The sequence below is a fragment of the Sparus aurata genome, chromosome 18 (assembly GCF_900880675.1).
Source record: "Sparus aurata chromosome 18, fSpaAur1.1, whole genome shotgun sequence".
In the NCBI taxonomy this organism is placed as follows: Eukaryota; Metazoa; Chordata; class Actinopteri; order Spariformes; family Sparidae; genus Sparus; species Sparus aurata.
This window is the reverse complement of record NC_044204.1, coordinates 24282968-24300928: the sequence shown is the minus strand read 5'-3', so window position 1 is coordinate 24300928 and position 17961 is coordinate 24282968. Positions and strand designations below refer to the sequence as shown.

At 40.9% G+C, this 17961-nt stretch overlaps 1 protein-coding gene across 3 annotated transcripts in view; it reads left to right on the top strand.

Moving 5' to 3' along the window:
• Positions 1-17961, top strand: part of spock1 (SPARC (osteonectin), cwcv and kazal like domains proteoglycan 1) — a 136588-nt gene that overhangs the window by 95799 nt on the left and 22828 nt on the right. For all 3 annotated transcript variants that reach the window (XM_030396347.1, XM_030396348.1, XM_030396346.1), the window contains 2 exons: positions 9025-9139; positions 14464-14596. In XM_030396347.1, the coding sequence (XP_030252207.1) occupies positions 9025-9139; positions 14464-14596 (248 nt within the window). The remainder of the gene's footprint in view (positions 1-9024; positions 9140-14463; positions 14597-17961) is intronic.

Sequence of the window (17961 nt, the reverse complement as noted above, 5' to 3'; positions counted from 1 at the left end):
CAAAACACTGCTAGATGGTTCGGTCCATAGGACAAAAGTTATCTGCACATACTGTCGACATGAAATGAGTTACCATTTAAGTACGTCGAGTCTCAGATATCATTTGCAAGCTAAACACATGGCAGATGCAGAGAGCACACCGCCCCCCCTCACCAAAAGCAGACATCACCATGTTTTGATCCCATTTAGGGTGAGGGGATATTTTTTGAGCCTTTTATTTTCCTGCATGATTTGAAGTGTTGAATACACATTTTCATAAAGCAAGTATATTTGTCCTCTTTATGTTGTTAAAAGCATTAAGAACATGAAAAAAATACATTAAAGTACATTTAGAACAGAAAAAAATGTGCCAAAAAAATTGCGATTAATTTGCGATTAATCGCAAGTTAACTATGGACAAAATGCGATTAATCGCGTTTAAAAAAATGAATCTTTTGACAGCCCTAGTAATGATCCATAATTTAGATAAATAGCTAAATGTACTTCCATTATTTGTGTTCATGCTTAGCCATCTTCACCAAAAGCACATAAGTAACCGAGCTTGGAATGTCAACACATTGCAAATTTACAACTGTCGCACTTTGCCGTCCAGATGATTCAGCTGTGAGGAAGAAACAGTCCAGTCTTATACAATTGTTAGAAGAGATCATAATGTCAAGACTTGTGGTTCAAATTTCCAATTATTGACTTTTCTGCATCCAGATATAATCTCCCCTCTAATCTAAACATAAATACTAAACTGAATAAGAATGTGGCACTTAATTTTCTAATGCCAACAGTATGTCCCTAGCTCCCCTCTGCATGACTGCGTTTGCCCCGTGGCTCTGTGTGGGCTCTGAGCTGTGGACTTGAAGGGAGGGAGGTGATGGAAGTCAATATATATATGAACACTTCATCTACAGTTGAAAATGGATGCACAATTTGCACAAGAGAGCACTGTAACTGTGGTAAGAGCGAGGGCAGAATGGCATTACTCACTGGGGAACAAAGCTTTGATTGCTGGGAAATCTGTGCGAGAGAGGAGAGCTTGTGAATATAAGAAACTCATTTAAACAAGGACATACATAATTCACATATCCCTTTACATGTACACCAAGGGCTAACGGATTCCTCATAGAAAGATTCGCACACAATTTTCACATGAGCTTGATGAAGATAACTTTGATCTTCATGTTCAGTCAGATTAAGCTTTTTTTTTAAGATACAGCACAAGTTTTGATTTCAGCGGGGAATATATTTTCTTTTATGTACTTGCTGTGCTTGCTGAGCATGAGCTACCAACCGAGGGGCATATTGTTCCCCCCCCAGTATATAAAAGCGGATCTGACCAGATGGTAGCTCTGTTGATGCTGGGCTGACAGCAACAGCAGCGCTTTCAAAGTAACGCAGCAGGGAAATGTATAGCAGCCACGAGGTGTCCAGATTTTCAAGTCAGACTGTAAACAAATTGTTAGCTTTACCTTGCTAGAGTTATAATTAATGTTCAATTAAAAAAATACATATTACAGCTGAAGATACTGCATATAGATATACTGTATACACACCTAATATATGGGATCACTTTTACTACTTGTACATATGAAGCAATTTCAAACAACAAAATGCACCTGCCTTGAGAGAGATAGTTGATTGATGAGTCCAACTCATCAAATACTGACACTGTGAATTTGCGTCCAACCCAAACAGTCGAGTTTGACAATCTTAGGATAAGACTTGATAATCAACTATCTCTCTCCAGGAAGTTACATTTTTTTTGCTTCAAATTGCTAATTTCACTCCCAAATGGAACACATCTTTAGTTCATGCAGAGAGACGAAATTATGCTTGCATTAGCTGATTGAAGTCACTACAACAGCTACTTGGCTACCAATAATAGCTATTTTTTGTGTTGATTGCTATTGTATTGGGTTGATGTAAATCTTGGGTCTTCTTAAGTAAACATGTAGGTAACGGGTCATGGGTACAGCCTTTGACCTCATGTTAGAGGTGTTTTGAATTGTTTCAAGTGCGTATAAATCAGCCAGTTGAGGATGACAGGATTAGTGGCTGCAGAGTTGTGATTTCAACTGTGTGTGTCAAGAAGGGAAGTCCTTTCAAGGTGGCACAAAGAGCAGGCCACAACACTGCAGCTGACCAGTAACATCCAATCATATTCATGCCCTATTGCTCTGTTATCACCGTTAACGCTGCTTGCTGCCACAGTGCCCCGTCACCACCCCACCCTCCTCCTAATGGCTCATTTACGCTGTGAAGACCAAAGCTGACAACCGTGAGAGAAACGGGATGAAATCATAGGTCATCAGTCAAAAGCTGTGCTCCTGCAGCACCCTTAGAGAAAAGTCCACGAGCGGCCAATTTAGAGCCCTGGCAACCGAAGACCAAAGGCTGCATCAAAAACATCTGTCAGTGTCTGAAATTTCACAAATCCCAAGGTGTGACAAGTATCTGGCAGAGCAGATACCCATCTATTAGAGTTAGACAGATCTAATATTAAAACCACATGTGATGTGCAATCAACTCATAAGTTGCTGAGTCAGTGGTAACAGTGTTAAGTTTTTGGTATTGTTAGAATAAGACCTAATGTTAATGTAGGATAAATAATTCTCTAAGCTAAATCCTCATTGCTCAGACGCTTTGAGAGATTAATTGTCTGCAGTGATGTCATTCATTGGCTAAAAGCATTGTGGGTAACGTAGGTGCAAGGTTTTAAAAAGTAGTCCACTGGTTTAGCACTGGACTCATTAGCAACTGTTTAAAAACAATACAGCAGAACCAAAGATATATTTTAATCCACGTTCCGTTTCAAAACCTTCCTTTTCAAAAACCTGGTGCCTACATTACCCACAATCATGGCTGGACGATAAATCGCCATAATTGATTAATTCGAGTTTATGGTTTAGGACGATTTTTAAAAATTAAGATTTTCTCTTTAAGTTTGTCCTCCACCGCTCCCCATAGGCTCCCGTAGTTCATAGTGGGCTCCACCCTCCCCCCGCGTTTTCTTCCCACAGGCAGACAAAGACAAGCAACAGCAACAAGCACAGACTTTGTTCCCAAAAAAGGCCAAGTTTCCTCAGTAGTTTGGAACTGGTTTGGTTTTGCAGCATCTGACTTAGACAAAGCACAGTCCGGTGTAAAGTTTGTTTAAAGCCTGTCGCCACTAAAGGCAGTAGCACGACCAATTTATTTCAGCATTTAAAACAGAAGCATGTAGCAGAGTGGGGAAAATGTTGTGCTCTACGAGATGCACAAGACCTCAGCCGACAAACACACACTAAAAAGCAGTCAACGTTAGCGGAGTCATTTTCTCATTGCATCCCATATGACAAGAAAGGGTCCCGGTGGAAAGCTATAATGGATGCAATCATGTTGCATATCACTAAAGACATGGTGCCGATATATACTGTGGAGAAGCCGGGGTTCATCCACATGCTAAAAACTTTGGACCCCAGGTAAGCGCTACCAAGCCACAAGTACATAGCTGAAGTTGCCTTGCCTCACCTGTACAAATGTACACGTGAAAAGATCACTAAAGAGCTGGAGGGGGTGTCGTACAACAGACCTATGGTCCAGCCGAACCATGAAGCCCTACATGAGTTCGACGGTGCATTTTATCAACGACGACTGGGCTCTGCGAAGTGTCTGCCTCCAAACGGCTTTCTCCCCCGAGGACCACAAAGCTGGCCTAGTAGCCCAGGGGCTAAAAGATGCTCTGAGCTCCTGGAACCTTGCTGAAGATCAACACGTCTGTATGACAACAGACAGAGGCACCAACATGATCAAAGCTCTGAAAGACAATGGGTGGCCAAACCTCGGTTGCCGCTTTTTCCTATAGTTAGAAAAAAAGAGGAGTGAAGTACAGGCTGAGCTTGGTCTACCTCCTCATCAGCTTATAACGGAATCCCCAACAAGATGGGGTTCAAGGCAAAAAATGATCAAGAGATTCCTGGAACAGCAGAAGGCCATAGCCTGTGTTCTGGGGTCGGAGAAGAAAATCTCATGCCTTCTTGGCAAGACATTGAGGTATTAGAGCCCATAAATAAAGCTGTCAAACCACTCCAAGACTTCACTGCTGCCCTGTCCGGTGAGGCCTATGCCAAGATCTCCGATATTTAACTGGTGCTCCATTTGTTCAAAACCAGTCTCCTATAGCCAGATGAGAAAGACACTCGCTCACTAAAACTATAAAAAGAAATAAACTGGGGTACCTTGACAACAAAAACAGCGACCCTGTGAAGGATGAACTCTTGGACATGACCTCACTGATGGACCCCATGTTCCAGACAGCTTACATTGACCCAGACAAGGTGGAGCAAGTCATGAAGAGAGCCGTCACTGAGCTGCTGGCTCTGCCTGCTGACAAAGCTACACCAGAGCAGCCTGGTCCTGCTGTGGAAGCACAACCTCAGCCTGAGCCCAAGAAGAAAAAGACTTTAGCTACATTCTTCAAGAAGAAAGCTCCAGTGCCACCTTCCCACCACAAGTCAGAGGCAGTCAAAATGAAGACTGAGCCGGCAACCTACCTGCATGCCTCAAGCCAGAGGTAGTGGACAGGCTTGTCTTCCTTGCAAAAAATGTGTAAAAATGTTGAAACTAAACACAGCAAGCATGCACATCATGTCAAAATATGTTTTGGATAGAAAAGGCACCTTTTATTTATCCACAAAAAATGTGTTTTATGAAAGATATGCTTTTCACTTTATCAATCCCAATGGGGTAATTGATCTGTTTCTGTAATAGCCTGCAATCCTATGTTAAATGTATGTTTACAAAAGCATATGTTTACAAAAGCGTATGCTTACAAAAGGGAGGTAGAAGGTAAAACCTTTATTTATTTTTACAGCTGAGTTTGGAGGAGCACACTGTTAACAATGGCAGGACCATTTTCTTTACAATTAAAGCATTAGAATAAAAGCAGTTTGTTAAAAAATGTCTGTCATTTGAAGTTTTTTTTTTTTTAAGAAGGAATAGAATCGGTTAAAACCGTAAATCAAGTTTGGTGTGAAAAAATCGGAGATTCAATTTTTAGGCCAAATCGCCCAGTCCTACCCACAATGCTGCTGAGTGACATCAATGGAGGCAATTTATCAGATTAATCACAGCTTCCTCTGGAGTCACAGAAGGCTTTATGTTACTTTTTTTCATATACTCTATGTAGCAGTATATGAAAAAACTGCAGATATTTTTTGTTTATTTGCTAATGATCGGTTCTCATCTGGTGCCCTCACCACCCCCAGCCAAGTCCTCCATCTGTCTCACGCCTACGGACTGGTAACCCAGCACCCACAGGTCATCAGTCAGCCTTACATATGGCTAAGGACAATGGTTGGACAAATGTCTGTGAGCAAAACTCTTGCTCTTGCTCAGAAACCCTAACTATAACATTATACATTATTATTCTCCCCTCATCAGCTACTTGTCTCCAAGCACAGCTCCTCTATGAAGCAGTGTCTGATCAGGAATCATAATACATTCATTTCAATTCACGCACACACATGTAGGCACGAATCATTTACATGTATTCATTTTGCAGCATTTAATCAGCAGCAGACAAACTTTTGCATTTGCATAAATCAATAACATTTTCAAGGAAAAAATGTGGTTAGGAGTGTGAAAAGGAGTTTTTACTTGGCACTTTGGAATGAATGGAGGCATGTCAAGTTCCATTGCTCAAGCATATTGACTTATTCATACACGCGGATGAGAATAAAGTCATACTTAAGATTAGAAAGAAGAGAGGGGGATAAAAAGGAGACGAGAGACTCGTATTGAGGGAAGTGAAAGAGAGGTGGCGAGAGTGTGCTGCAGTGCTCCTGCATTACAATTGATTGGCTGGTTTAACCGCCAGTGCTGCTCACTCAAGCTTTAAATAGATGGATAAGACTCTCTTTTACCCTGCACTCTTCCTTTCGCTTCTCCTCCCTGCCTCCTCCACTTCTTCATCTCTTTCCTTTCCTATCTATCTCCTCTCCTCTTCTTTGCTCCTTTATATACCATAAATATTCAAATCATGTCAGCTTAAACAATTTCACATTCAGAGCATTATTGTCCCTCCAGATAACTTCTTTTCTTTTTTGCTGTTTATGAAAAAGTTTTATCCGTGTAATCATCTATATGTGACGCTCTGTGCATCAGTGCGTGTACAGTATGTGGATAAACTCGCTTTTTCGCATGTGTGTGTGTCTGATTTCCAATTTGTCTTGCGAGTGGAGGTCACGCTCTAATCCTAAATTGCCCTCCAATCCTCTGTTAACCAGATACGAGCCTCCTTTATTTCCCCCCGATCATTCCTCTCTCTCGCTCTCTCACCCCTCTCCCTTCATCTTTCATTTCCTCGCAGTGATAAAGTCATTTTGCAGCGAAGTGAAATAAGATGGGTTTCTTCCAGCACTGATAGATGGAGGTGAGGACAGGCCCAAATAAGCAGGCGATGGAAACACACAGCAGAGCAGACAGCTATCAGGAGGAAGGTTGACACATGGTCGCTCTGCATTCTGGGGAATATCAGAGGGCATGCGGGCTGGTTAATGTGTTTTTGTATCCGTGTATGTGTTTTACAGATTGTAAGGAAACGAGTGTGTTACTCGGTTATGATAGATGTGTGCAGCGTACTATGAATCTCCTCCCTTGAGACTATCTGAGCTTCACGATCTTTATTGTGTGTGTTCCTTCTTATACCGCAGTGATAAAGAAAGCTCTCCCATATCCTCTAACAGCTCCAGATATGTTCAGAGTTTTGTTGAGAGATGATGTGTGTTTATTCATTCTTATAGATGGTTGTTGAGATTGCAGCGTTACTGAGACAAGAAAACCAACCAGCCTTTGTGTGTGTGACTCTCCGGCTGATTTAACGCTGATAAACCCACATGTAAACAGCAGCGCAGCGTGTGATCAGGTCAGAAACTAGTTGATGTTCTCAGCAGATGCCAGCTGTGGCTCAAACACAACCCATTAGGCCTCTAATGGAGACAAGGCCACTCTCGTTTTTATGATGTTAGCAGCCACATGCTAATGATTTGTACATAACGCTTTGATCTATACACTCTGTGTTTAGTCTTAATTAACTTGGGATTTGAAATCATTTTTACTCGGTTCTCCATGGCGACTGCATGTGTGTCTCTGTCTGTGGTTTAAAACGACTTTGTTTTTGATCTTATTTAATCAGTTTCTTTTATTTTTTTTGTTGCTTTGTTCTTTGTTAGGCCTTTTATCTTTCTTTAATACATATCAAGTACAGTTTCTTTTTTTTACACCACTCCACTGCCTGCTGTTGACATGTCTCTCACTTCACTTGAACTAATGAGGGTAACTTGTTCAGGAACAGGACCGCACTTTAACCAGATCTCTAATCAGCTGTGAGGCCTACTTCTACCTGATTAACCCTTCCTGTCCAGTTTGTCTCAATTTTTCTCAACAACAGACCATGCTTAGTTCTTTATCGCACTGTTGCATCAACCTAAATAGTTGGACCCAGATTACACCAAAGGAATACCCCATAGCAGATGAAGGACTTCCTAAAAACTTTGACTTAGAAATTGCAGGACAAATTCTACTGTGGGGCATGTAAGGATGCAAGACTACTGTATCAGAATACAAACCTGCCATCTTTCTATCTTTTCTTGTTGGACATAATTAAGTCCATCTGAAATGTCCAATTAAATGTTATGATGGTCCATCTGTTTATTGATCAGCAGTCAGGTAAAAGTCATTTGAAATCTTCAGGGAAGTACAAGAAGCAAAAAAGACCCCTGGAGGGCCCCCCATGCAAGCCATTTAGAACTTGCATCAGGTACGCAGGACTGAGTGAACGTGAGGCACTGCTTGCGGGTGAATAAAGTTGTTTGGAACTTCAGGCTTTCTGTGGTTAACTTACCTCAGCCTTTTAAGCACCTCCACTCCAACTCCCATGAGATCTTTCCAAGTCTGGATTGATCTCAGCCTTCCTTTATTCCATCTGCAAGGGCCAAGAATCCCATTCACCAGAGGCATAGCTTGGAAGCCGACTTGAAATGTCTCCTCATCCACCACCTCCCTCATGCACAGTTCCCAACAATCCACTCATCAGCCACATTTATATCCACAATCTGAAGCAAACATTAGAAGCTGTGGCCCATCTCCGGTGTCCTCTTAAAGTGAAGGGCAGTCTCTTCGACTACATTAACAAACTCTCTGTCTCAGCCTGTGTCACCACTGCTCACCTCACTGTTTCTTACCAAAACAGAGAAGGATGGCCACATTGCTGGTTTCACACGCATTTCAACCAAGTCCACATTTCTGCGATATTATCAGCTATTCTTTCCACATTGGTGCCGCTTGCACAGCAGCCAGACTGAGCATCTCAGATTAAAGCTTTGAGATCTACAGCGTACGTTCAAGTTCATCACATCCATTCATAAATCCTTTACATCCAATGCTTTCTCTATTTTTTTGTATAACCGTTAAACTCAAATTGTACGGGTGTCAGCCTTGCTAGTGAGAAAGCTCTTGTCCCTCTCTTTTACTGCCACTGTGTCTTTTTCACCTCCTCCGCCTCTTATTTTTCCTCTTTACTCCTGTCTGTAAAATAAAAGTGGGTTTTTGCTGTTAGCCTTGTGTGAAATGACACAATGCTCAGAGTCAATGAGCTGCTTTGATCTTTTGTCACCCTGGACTACGGCCAGCTGGGCCTGGCTGCCACGGCTATAATGTCACTGCGGAGATTGATTTGGAGGAAGATAGGGTCAACGCTCGCAGAAAATAGTCCTCATTAAGCAGCTCACACTGTGGAAAACTCAACGTTTACTTCATACCTTTTACTATTCTTCTTCTCCGTCTCTCTCCCCAAATCATTATTTTTCTGCCTGCTTCAGTTAGTAGAACGTACGAATCTGCCAGGTGAAAAACCAAAAGAACAGCTTGATGTTTCGCTGCATCAACTTTAAAATGTGGCACTACAGTATGCTGATTCTTCTGCTATGCAGGTTTCCACTTACTTATTTTGTGCTGTTCAGAGATGAAGTTTAACCCTGACATCTCTTCCTGTAGGTCCGGATGCTACCAAGGACCCCTGTCTGAAGGTTCGCTGTCCTCCTCACAAGGTGTGTGTCAGCCATGACTACCAAACGGCCATCTGCACCAATCGCAAGCAGCCATCTCACAGGTGAGAATCAGTCATCTGACATTTTACTTAGCCCTGGTTTTGTTAACACTGACCTTACTAAGAGGGCAGCTGTGGCTCAGCATGTAGAGCAGCCCATATGGTTATTGATATGATCTATAGCTCCTCCTTCCACATGTCGAAGAGCACTCAGGTAAACACTGAACCCCAAAGCACTCACGATGATCGGGTCAGCTACTTCCATGGTAGCTTTCTGCCATTGGTGTGTGTGTGTGTGTGTGTGTGTGTGTGTGTGTGTGCGTGCGTGCGTGCGTGCGTGTGTGTGAAAGCCAAATTGCAAAGCCTTTTGGAGAAAAGTGATATATGAGGGCAGCTGTTTACCATTTTGCTTTCTTATGGTTTGGGATCTTCACTGTTTGCATGAAATTAATGTTAATGAATCAACCAATTTTATAACTTTAATTATATTTTTGTATTACACTGGCCAATAAAACCCAATAGGTCAAAGAGTATTGAAGTAGTAACTCTTCTCTAAGACACAAACTGCACTGTCACCGTTGAAAAAATGACCAAATATAGAACTAGAATGGCACTCAGTCACCTTTAATTCAATCAGACCTGATCCAATATCCTACTAGTTACCATGAAGCATCTGAAAAAAAAGTTCCGTGCAAACTTATTGAAATCCACTAAATCCAGATTTTATTTCATCGAGATCCTTGCATTATTCCCAGAGAAATTAACGAAAATGTTGAGAAACAGCCTCGCAATGTTAAAGAAAGTTGGAAAAAACCTGATCCATCCCTTCATCTGGATCTGTACCAAATGTTAATGTGGTCTGTTCTGGGCCGAGAACCATCCTCCATCCAAGTTTCATGGAAATCCTGCTGAAAAAACAACAGACCAACAAAAGCGTAACCTCCATGGCATAGGTAACTAAACTATGTTGTATACATGTTATATAGGCTGCACATGAAGACATATATGTTGCTTATTTTCACCATAAAGTCTTTTGTAAACAATGACACTGTCTATCCGACATAGTGGCATTATATTTTTTAGGTCAATCGCACCCTAAAACAGCCTAATTCTCTTTTAGACCATTTATAAAATATAAGTCTAGTTACATAAAGCCAGCACTGAGTGAAAAATACTGTCAGCACCAACCACAGATATTGCAAAAGCTGCATGATCCAATGTATGTAATCATATTTCACCACTGATGTCTCTGAGAACACAAACATCAGTAATGCTATATGTTCTGTAGCAAACAGAAACATGTCATCACTTAAAGATCATGTTCATGAGCAATCATCATACAGGAAAAGAAGTCATGACACATCAACACAATGAAATCATAAGGTATGATTTTGAGCTGAACACAACATAAGCATTGATTCAGAACAACGAAGGAGTTGTTGCTGCTTTAATACAAGACTTAAATATGGAATTATACTATTATCAAGTTGCAGTCAACTCCTGTAACTCAAAGCAACTATGCAAAGTTAATTTTAGGACCTTAAAGACTCTCAGGACACGTTAGATAAATCACACACAGCAGAAACATGCAAAAAATTTGTATTCTGTGTTTAAGAATCTAGTCTGCTTCAGTGAGACACACAGACACATATTCTCAACATCAAGTCTATTCAATCAAACTATCTCCTCGCTCTTTGGACTCTGTCAGCATCCAATTTGTTTGTGTTTTCAACCTTGTTACGTTGCCAATTTCAAGGTTTTTCAATTTTTCAGTTCAAGAAGCATTTCCCCCTAAAAGACATCTGAATGTTTTTTTGTCTGTCTTGGGTTTAATTGATTTCCTCAAGTCATTAGTTTCCAAGATACTTGGTTTTAACACTTTTCTTTGTATTGCATTAATTTCACGTCCTATTTGTTGCTCAATATGTCAAACTATTCACCTGAAATTTGTATTTCCTGAACAGCGTCACTCCCTGAAGCTTTGGACCATGATATTATTTGATCTACAAGTCAAATTAGTAGCTGTGATTAGCATAACACTGATTCAGTGTCCTTTCAGAGGGCAAATCTAAACTTTGTTGCTCTCAAGACGTTTGCCAACAGATGTTGAGAAAAGAAAGTTAAAGCAACTACAAAGAGCTCATCTTTTGTTGATTCTGGCGGTCCCTGTGGACAAAAGCAGTATGAGCAGCACCACTTCATGTCGCAAAGATCTCTATCTGCATTTGTTTTGGAAGCAAGTGGAGGAAACACAACTTTTATTTCTTAATAATCTTTTTTTTTTAAACACAGCTGTATCTTTTTGTGGTTATGTAAGATAAATACATATATGAGAATGATGTTACTCACTTCTATAACACTGCTAATCCCCTTTCTAACGATGCCCTGTACACACCCTTGTATCACTGTTGTGTTTACTAAAATCCACAAACTGTTTACCTCTTCTTGTTGAAACTGAAGTGGATTTATACTTCTTGACTTCCCTTATTGGGCGATTATGTTTGGCTGCAGGCTTGTACATCTACATTAGCAGCAAGCTACAATACAAAAACAACATTACGGAGGCTTGCAGTGTTAATTTGTGAACACCTCTTTCCTGCTGAGAGGGGGCTGCGATGCTGTCAATTCAGAGCCTTTCCAGAGTAGTGCAACATGGAAGCTCTCAGCAGGAGGTTGAAGCACAGTGTATATGAAGGATAGAGAGCGAGAGAGAGATCAGTTTCTTGTTTCTGTTATAGATTAATATGTCTAAAGATCATCTGTCCACTCTTCTCTCTGTAGCTGTCTCTCTAGGTAAATATTTGTCATGCATGCACTAATTTACCCGAGCCAAGTAAACCTCCGCCCTTCAAATCACACTAATAACTTCAGCACATACTTCACTGCATTAATGTAAAGAGTACTTGATAGGTGAGGAAGAGGAAGAGAAGTACGGGATTGAGGAGATGAAGGAAAACATCTCAAGCGTCAACCTGCAAATTTAATCGTCACCTTAATCTCACTTTATCTGGCAGCTCTGTTTTATTTAACAGTGCAGTGAGCATATCTAATCTGCCGCGACAATGATTGTGGCTCTGTCGGAGAGTGTGACACTTTTAAAGAACAAAGGAAGCTGTCGACACGCTGCCTGGGATTTGAATCTTGTATTTTAACAGAGAGTAGATCTCTACCAAGGGACTTAACAGTGAACTCCTGCTTAATGTGATGTTGGAAACTATTCAACTTTAGTCCTATATAAAGCTTTAAGGCTAATTCAGGGCCTGGTTACCCAGAGATATTTTTAACTGGTCTGTAGTGTTGTGTCAGTTTTAATTTTGCTCTTAAATTAGCCTAATGCAAGTAATACAGTTTTATAAAAGTTAAAGACTGACCCACGGACCAAAGTTTGCCTACCACATGGTTCAATTTGAAAAAATATCTATATATTTTTCATGAGTTAAATGCTCTTTGAAAAAGCGGATCCTTAATTTGTACCATTTTTTACATAATCATGTCAGTCAATTATGGGATAATTGCACCCTACTACCATTTTTGCATCATAAGACAATAGAAATTCGTATAGATGCCTCATTTGAGCCAGTTCAAGATTAAAAAAAGAGTAAAACTAAGCTTGATAAAAAAATATTCCATAAATTAAAATATTCCCATGATAAGTCATAATCATGACTTGACATGCAATCATAATGAGATAAAATGTCAAAATTATTGGTTTAAATAAAAGTCAACATTCATCTAAAAATGATGACTTACACAGGGAACTTTATTTTTCATCAAAGCTGAGTTTTCTTCAATTTATTCCTTAAACTGGCAGAAATGGGCTTCCATATGTTTGCTTTTGGCCCACGGCCCACAATGAAGTTTCAGTTTTTGGCCCTCCAAGTTAAAAGGTTTGGGCACCGCTGTTTTAGAGCACAGACGTGAAAGACTTTGCATCTTCTGTTGTTGTCCCGCTTGTTTCTCTGTACAGAGTATGACTGGCTCTAATTGCATCTCTGCTCGATGGATCAGAAGGCAGCAGGGTGTTCAGTGAGAGCACTTAGATAGAAAATTGCTGCAAGATTCGGATCAAACTTAATTACACTCGTTATGGAAAAGGCCTCTGTGGACCAATCGGGATTCACTCTGCTTCAGCTGACCCTGACAACCACAAACACTTTTCTGCTGTGTAGAAAAACTGATTCTACTAGTTTGGATAATAATCCCGCCTGGAAAGTTATTACAGCTCTTCAATTTCCTCTCATACATAAATGTATGAGAGTAATGTAAGTGAGCAAAGCTATATATAGTTTAGAGAGGAGTTGGTTTCAAGAGCTGTAGATATCATTGTGTGTTTTGAGTTTTAATATATGTGCAAGAGAGTTCGTTTCACTGAGTAATTTTCAAATTTAGATGAATAAATCTCCGAAATTAATCAGATTCACCCGCGCTCCTCTGATGATCCCGTCAGTTGGGAAAGCATTCTTCTGTCCTTGGTGTGATCATGAGCTGAGCAAAACATTGGTATGAAGAAAAAAAAAAACTTGCTTAAAACAATGGCCGCTGCCGGAAAAAAGAGACACGTCTTCTACGCAGCTCACCTGAGATGTCTGGCGACCGGAGTTCTCCGCTGTCCGCTGGATACCTCAGTCTCTTGGTCTCTGTGTGTTTAACTTAGCTGTCCAGACGACTTGTATCCAACATGTCCGAGCAGGCGGCACTTGTACAATGTCTGTGACGAGTAAGCTAGCACTAGCCACTTTAGCTTCCTGGTGCACTTCGACCGCTCAGCCCTAGTTCTCCGAAATAACTTAATATAACACAACTACGCCAGTGTACAATGTTTCCGTAAGAGTCACTAGGGGTTCGTCTACAAATATTTACAGCACTAATGCTTAACTGGACATGTTACCCACGTAAAACTACAGCTGTGCCACGGAGCATAGCTCACCGTGTCTCTTCGCTGTTGTCGCCATCACTTCCTCGTGACCCTTCAACTCAACCCTCATTGGCTCAGAACATAAACGTCATACAAAACTATACGTTAGACTTTTATCTAGTATTCACAATAAAATATTCTTAAAACATTTCCTGCATCATGAATTCAGTATTCTGAAGAAAAATAAATACATATCACCTCATGTAAATAACTCAACACATGAACTTAACCATGAAATCCCATTTTTATTACACCATATGCAATATCCAACCTCTGAATAGCACTTAACCTTTTAAATTAATTTTTTTTCTATTCATGAACTCATCTAATTTGTGTTATTTAATGATTCCTATTTATGAATATGTGTACTTTTACAATCTAACCTAATTTTTCATAGGGCTACATTGGGATTTAGTTTCTCCGATTATTCTGACACCACATGAATGTCTCCCCCTCATCCTGTCTCTCTCAGTGTGAAACCCAGGAAAGGCAGTGCAGGACACAAGCACCGGCTTGAAGCGGGCGCTCACGGGAAATGCAGGGTCTGCTCGGCGCTCCAGACGAGTCCTGTGTGTGGATCTGATGGACACACCTACTCCTCCAAGGTGAGATTCCCCCTCTTTGCTTTTATCTCTCTTTACGTTTCACATTCGTCTTCCTGTCTTCCACTACTCTCCTCTTACTTAAAGTGCTTCGTTTTCATTATTTATCAAAACATTTCTGTTTGTTTTCATCCATAAAAGTGACGACAGGACTGCTTCAAGGCGTACAACAGCACTTGAAAAGCTGAGCTGTATAATTTATGGTGTGAATGTTTCAAATGATATTTACTTTTTCTTTATTTTTTCTTGATAGCTAATATTTAAATTATACTCTTCAGTCTCCTTTCAACTCTTCTGCTTCCCCGTCTTTCTCATTTCTCCTCTTCTCTTCCTGCTAGCATCTGTATATTGACTCCTGTCCTCCTCCACTGTGATGATTTCAGCACTGCTTTTCTACATCTTTTAAAGAAATTGCTGACATCAGGGTCATCTATCAGAGATCTTTTCCAGCAGCTTAAAAAAAACCATCCTTGAATGATTTGGGGGGAAATGATCTCCAAAATCCACCTTCTCACTTGACTCCGGCAAGATTTCCAGCCACTGACCTCTGCGCAATAATCTCATTTTCAGACTGATCGAATTACATAAACTAACAATGTCATGTCATGATAGAGGAGACAGGAGAGGCGATGTTCAACCTTTATGATTAGTCAAGAAGGAAACGAGCAGATGGAGGCCAGACTGCCGAGTTTAAATCATGTGGCTGAAAAAGACATAAAGGAGTGAAGCACTGTGCTGTGTCTGGTCTGTCCTTGGTCTAACAGACTGTGAATACTTATTGTTGTCCGAGTTTATATTTTCATTATTTTCTGGTTGGCAGAGTTGAAGCAGTATCAAATACACAGGTGCTTCATACAAATGAGCAATTTAAGACACTTCATCAGTGTCTTGCACAAGTGTTTGTGAGACAAATTCCGGCAAAGCTGAGCGAGTTATGTGCTTTCAGGACTCTGTTGTGACCAGCTCAGTGTTATTTTTCCATCGCAGCATTGCAGTCAGGGACGTTCTTTAATCATACAGGAGACAGAATCAGTAAAAAGCAAATATCAGAGTTCATCCATGGTCATGTTTTCTTGTTGTCTGTCCGCACATTGGGTCGTGATTTTCAGCTCAGCCCTGCGAGGAACTGAATGGACTTCCAGACATTTTGTGATCGCGCTGCTTGCACTTCAGGGTTAAGCCTCCGACACAGAGGTATGAAACGGCCGGAGATGGGGAGCTCTCACTCTTTGTGTGTGGGTAAGTTTCGGATGTAGGCTTTCTTAATGGCCTGCCTGCCTGAAGCTGTCCTGCTGGGGAGGAGAGGCGTTGAAGGAGTAACAAGAGCAGGAACAAAGGAGAAGGGAGGCCTGGGAAGTCCCTCTGCTCTCTGTGGTAATTTTAGTTGGAGGGGTTCAGTTAGCTGGCGGAGTGATGGGTCCCTGTGGCGCAACTTAAACTCTGCTCACCAGTGGGCTGCTGGTCTCGAGCTTATTCATGTTTTATTATTACATTACATGCCTCCCTCATCGTAACCACACACACACACACACAGATCCTCTCACACACACACTCAATATCCTATTAAGAGGACAGTGCTCTCATCTCCTGAGAGGCTTCAGCCCACTAAGTTAAGTCCATTACTTTCCCCCTCTTAAATCATCATCCTCTCCTCTCCTCTCCTCTCCTCTCCTCTCCTCTCCTCTCCTCTCCTCTCCTCTCCTCTCCTCTCCTCCTCTCCTCTCCTTGCCTTTCCTCTATTTTTACTCCACCAAGTCAGGTGTTAAAACACTGTTTCATCAAAACCACATTAACCCCTGGAGAGAGACAAACATAAAGATTCATGGGGCCTCTCAGTGTGCTGACAGTGACTGGGGGAGGTCATCCATTTTCTGGGCTTTCTCTCTCCCGCTTCCCTCTCACTCGTTCCTCTCTCCCTCACCTCCCCCCGCCCTCCTCAGACAGCTAATTCAATATGTTGGGAACAGGACAGAGCGCTGTTTCTTTGTCAACAAATTTCATTAGGTGACATTAGCAGCGCTATCAGAGAGGTGACAGGGAGGAAAAGATGGATTTAAATGAGAACATGGGAAATAAGAGTGGCTGGCGGGAGAAGGGTAAGCCTGCGTGTGGCATGATATGTGTATAGGTGTTTATGCACAGTCATGGTCTCGCCCCTGACAAAGCGTCGCCATCATCTTGCAAACAGAATTTACATAACTCATTTCAGTTTTCATTATTCCTCTTGGAGGGATCTTGTAATTGGATTTTTTTTTCTCCCTCAAATAGTCCAAACATTTTTTTTTTTTACTCCTCACTTACCTGAAATGAGATTTATACTGTTAAATTACATTCTGATGTAGTCCATCTTGCTTTTCAAGCGCTGCGTAAAGGTTGTACCGCCGTGTATAATAGAATGTCACTGGGCATCTCTGTGTCTAATGGAGTCTACACGGCTGCCTAATGGACGCATCTGTTCATCGAAGATCAATGACTAATCCTGTCTCAGCAAATCTTTTCCTTAATCAGCTCAGCAAAGAAAATTTCATATTCAGAGTCTTTGTTTGGACACACTGAGAGCGGAATTATAACAAACATCCTGTAGAATGCATTACTCTTTTTCTGTAAGAGGGGTAAAGAGGTGGTCCAGTCAACAGATACACCTCCATAACGAAAAGCAGAAAAAGTCAAAATCAGTGCTGAAAATCCCCCAAAATCCTGACATAGATCAACTTCCAGTGCCTTGTCCATGTCTTCTAAACTCCACATGTATTTGTAGTCGTCAGAAAGGTAGTTTTGTCCTCTGTCCTCTAGTTTTTTAACAAAGAGAAAATTGCTTTATTTTGACCTGGAGCTCTTGGTGAGTTTGAAAGATTGCCTTTTTTCACTCCAATAAAGTTTTCTGTTTACTCTGTTTGTACACTATAAAGTTAAACTTTACTTTCAAAAACTCAAGAAACCGATTACCTCAGAATGAACAAGTAAAGTGGACTATTTAGTTTAAGTTGTAAGAGCTAAAACATTTTAAACAACTTAAGAATTAATTTAGAGATAATAGATTTTTACTAAGTAGTCTCCAAGGCCAAGCTAAGATAACCTTAGTCTCGCCTAGTCTCACGTACTTCTACACGGACTGCACCCATTATCATTCTGCTTTAGTAGGAAAATAAATTGCATCTTATTTGCATTTCTTTTAACCATCCACATTCGTCTTGGGCCGCTCAGTTCCCAGGATGCAACAACATTTACACATGAGGAGACGAGCCTTAGCGTCTCTATGCCTAAATCCATGCAAAAAAAAAAGAAGGGTAACAGCTGCTAGCTTGTTTATATTCAAAGAGACCAGTTTAAAGTTTTAAAGATTTTCTTAACAAGCAGGAAGCAGAAGG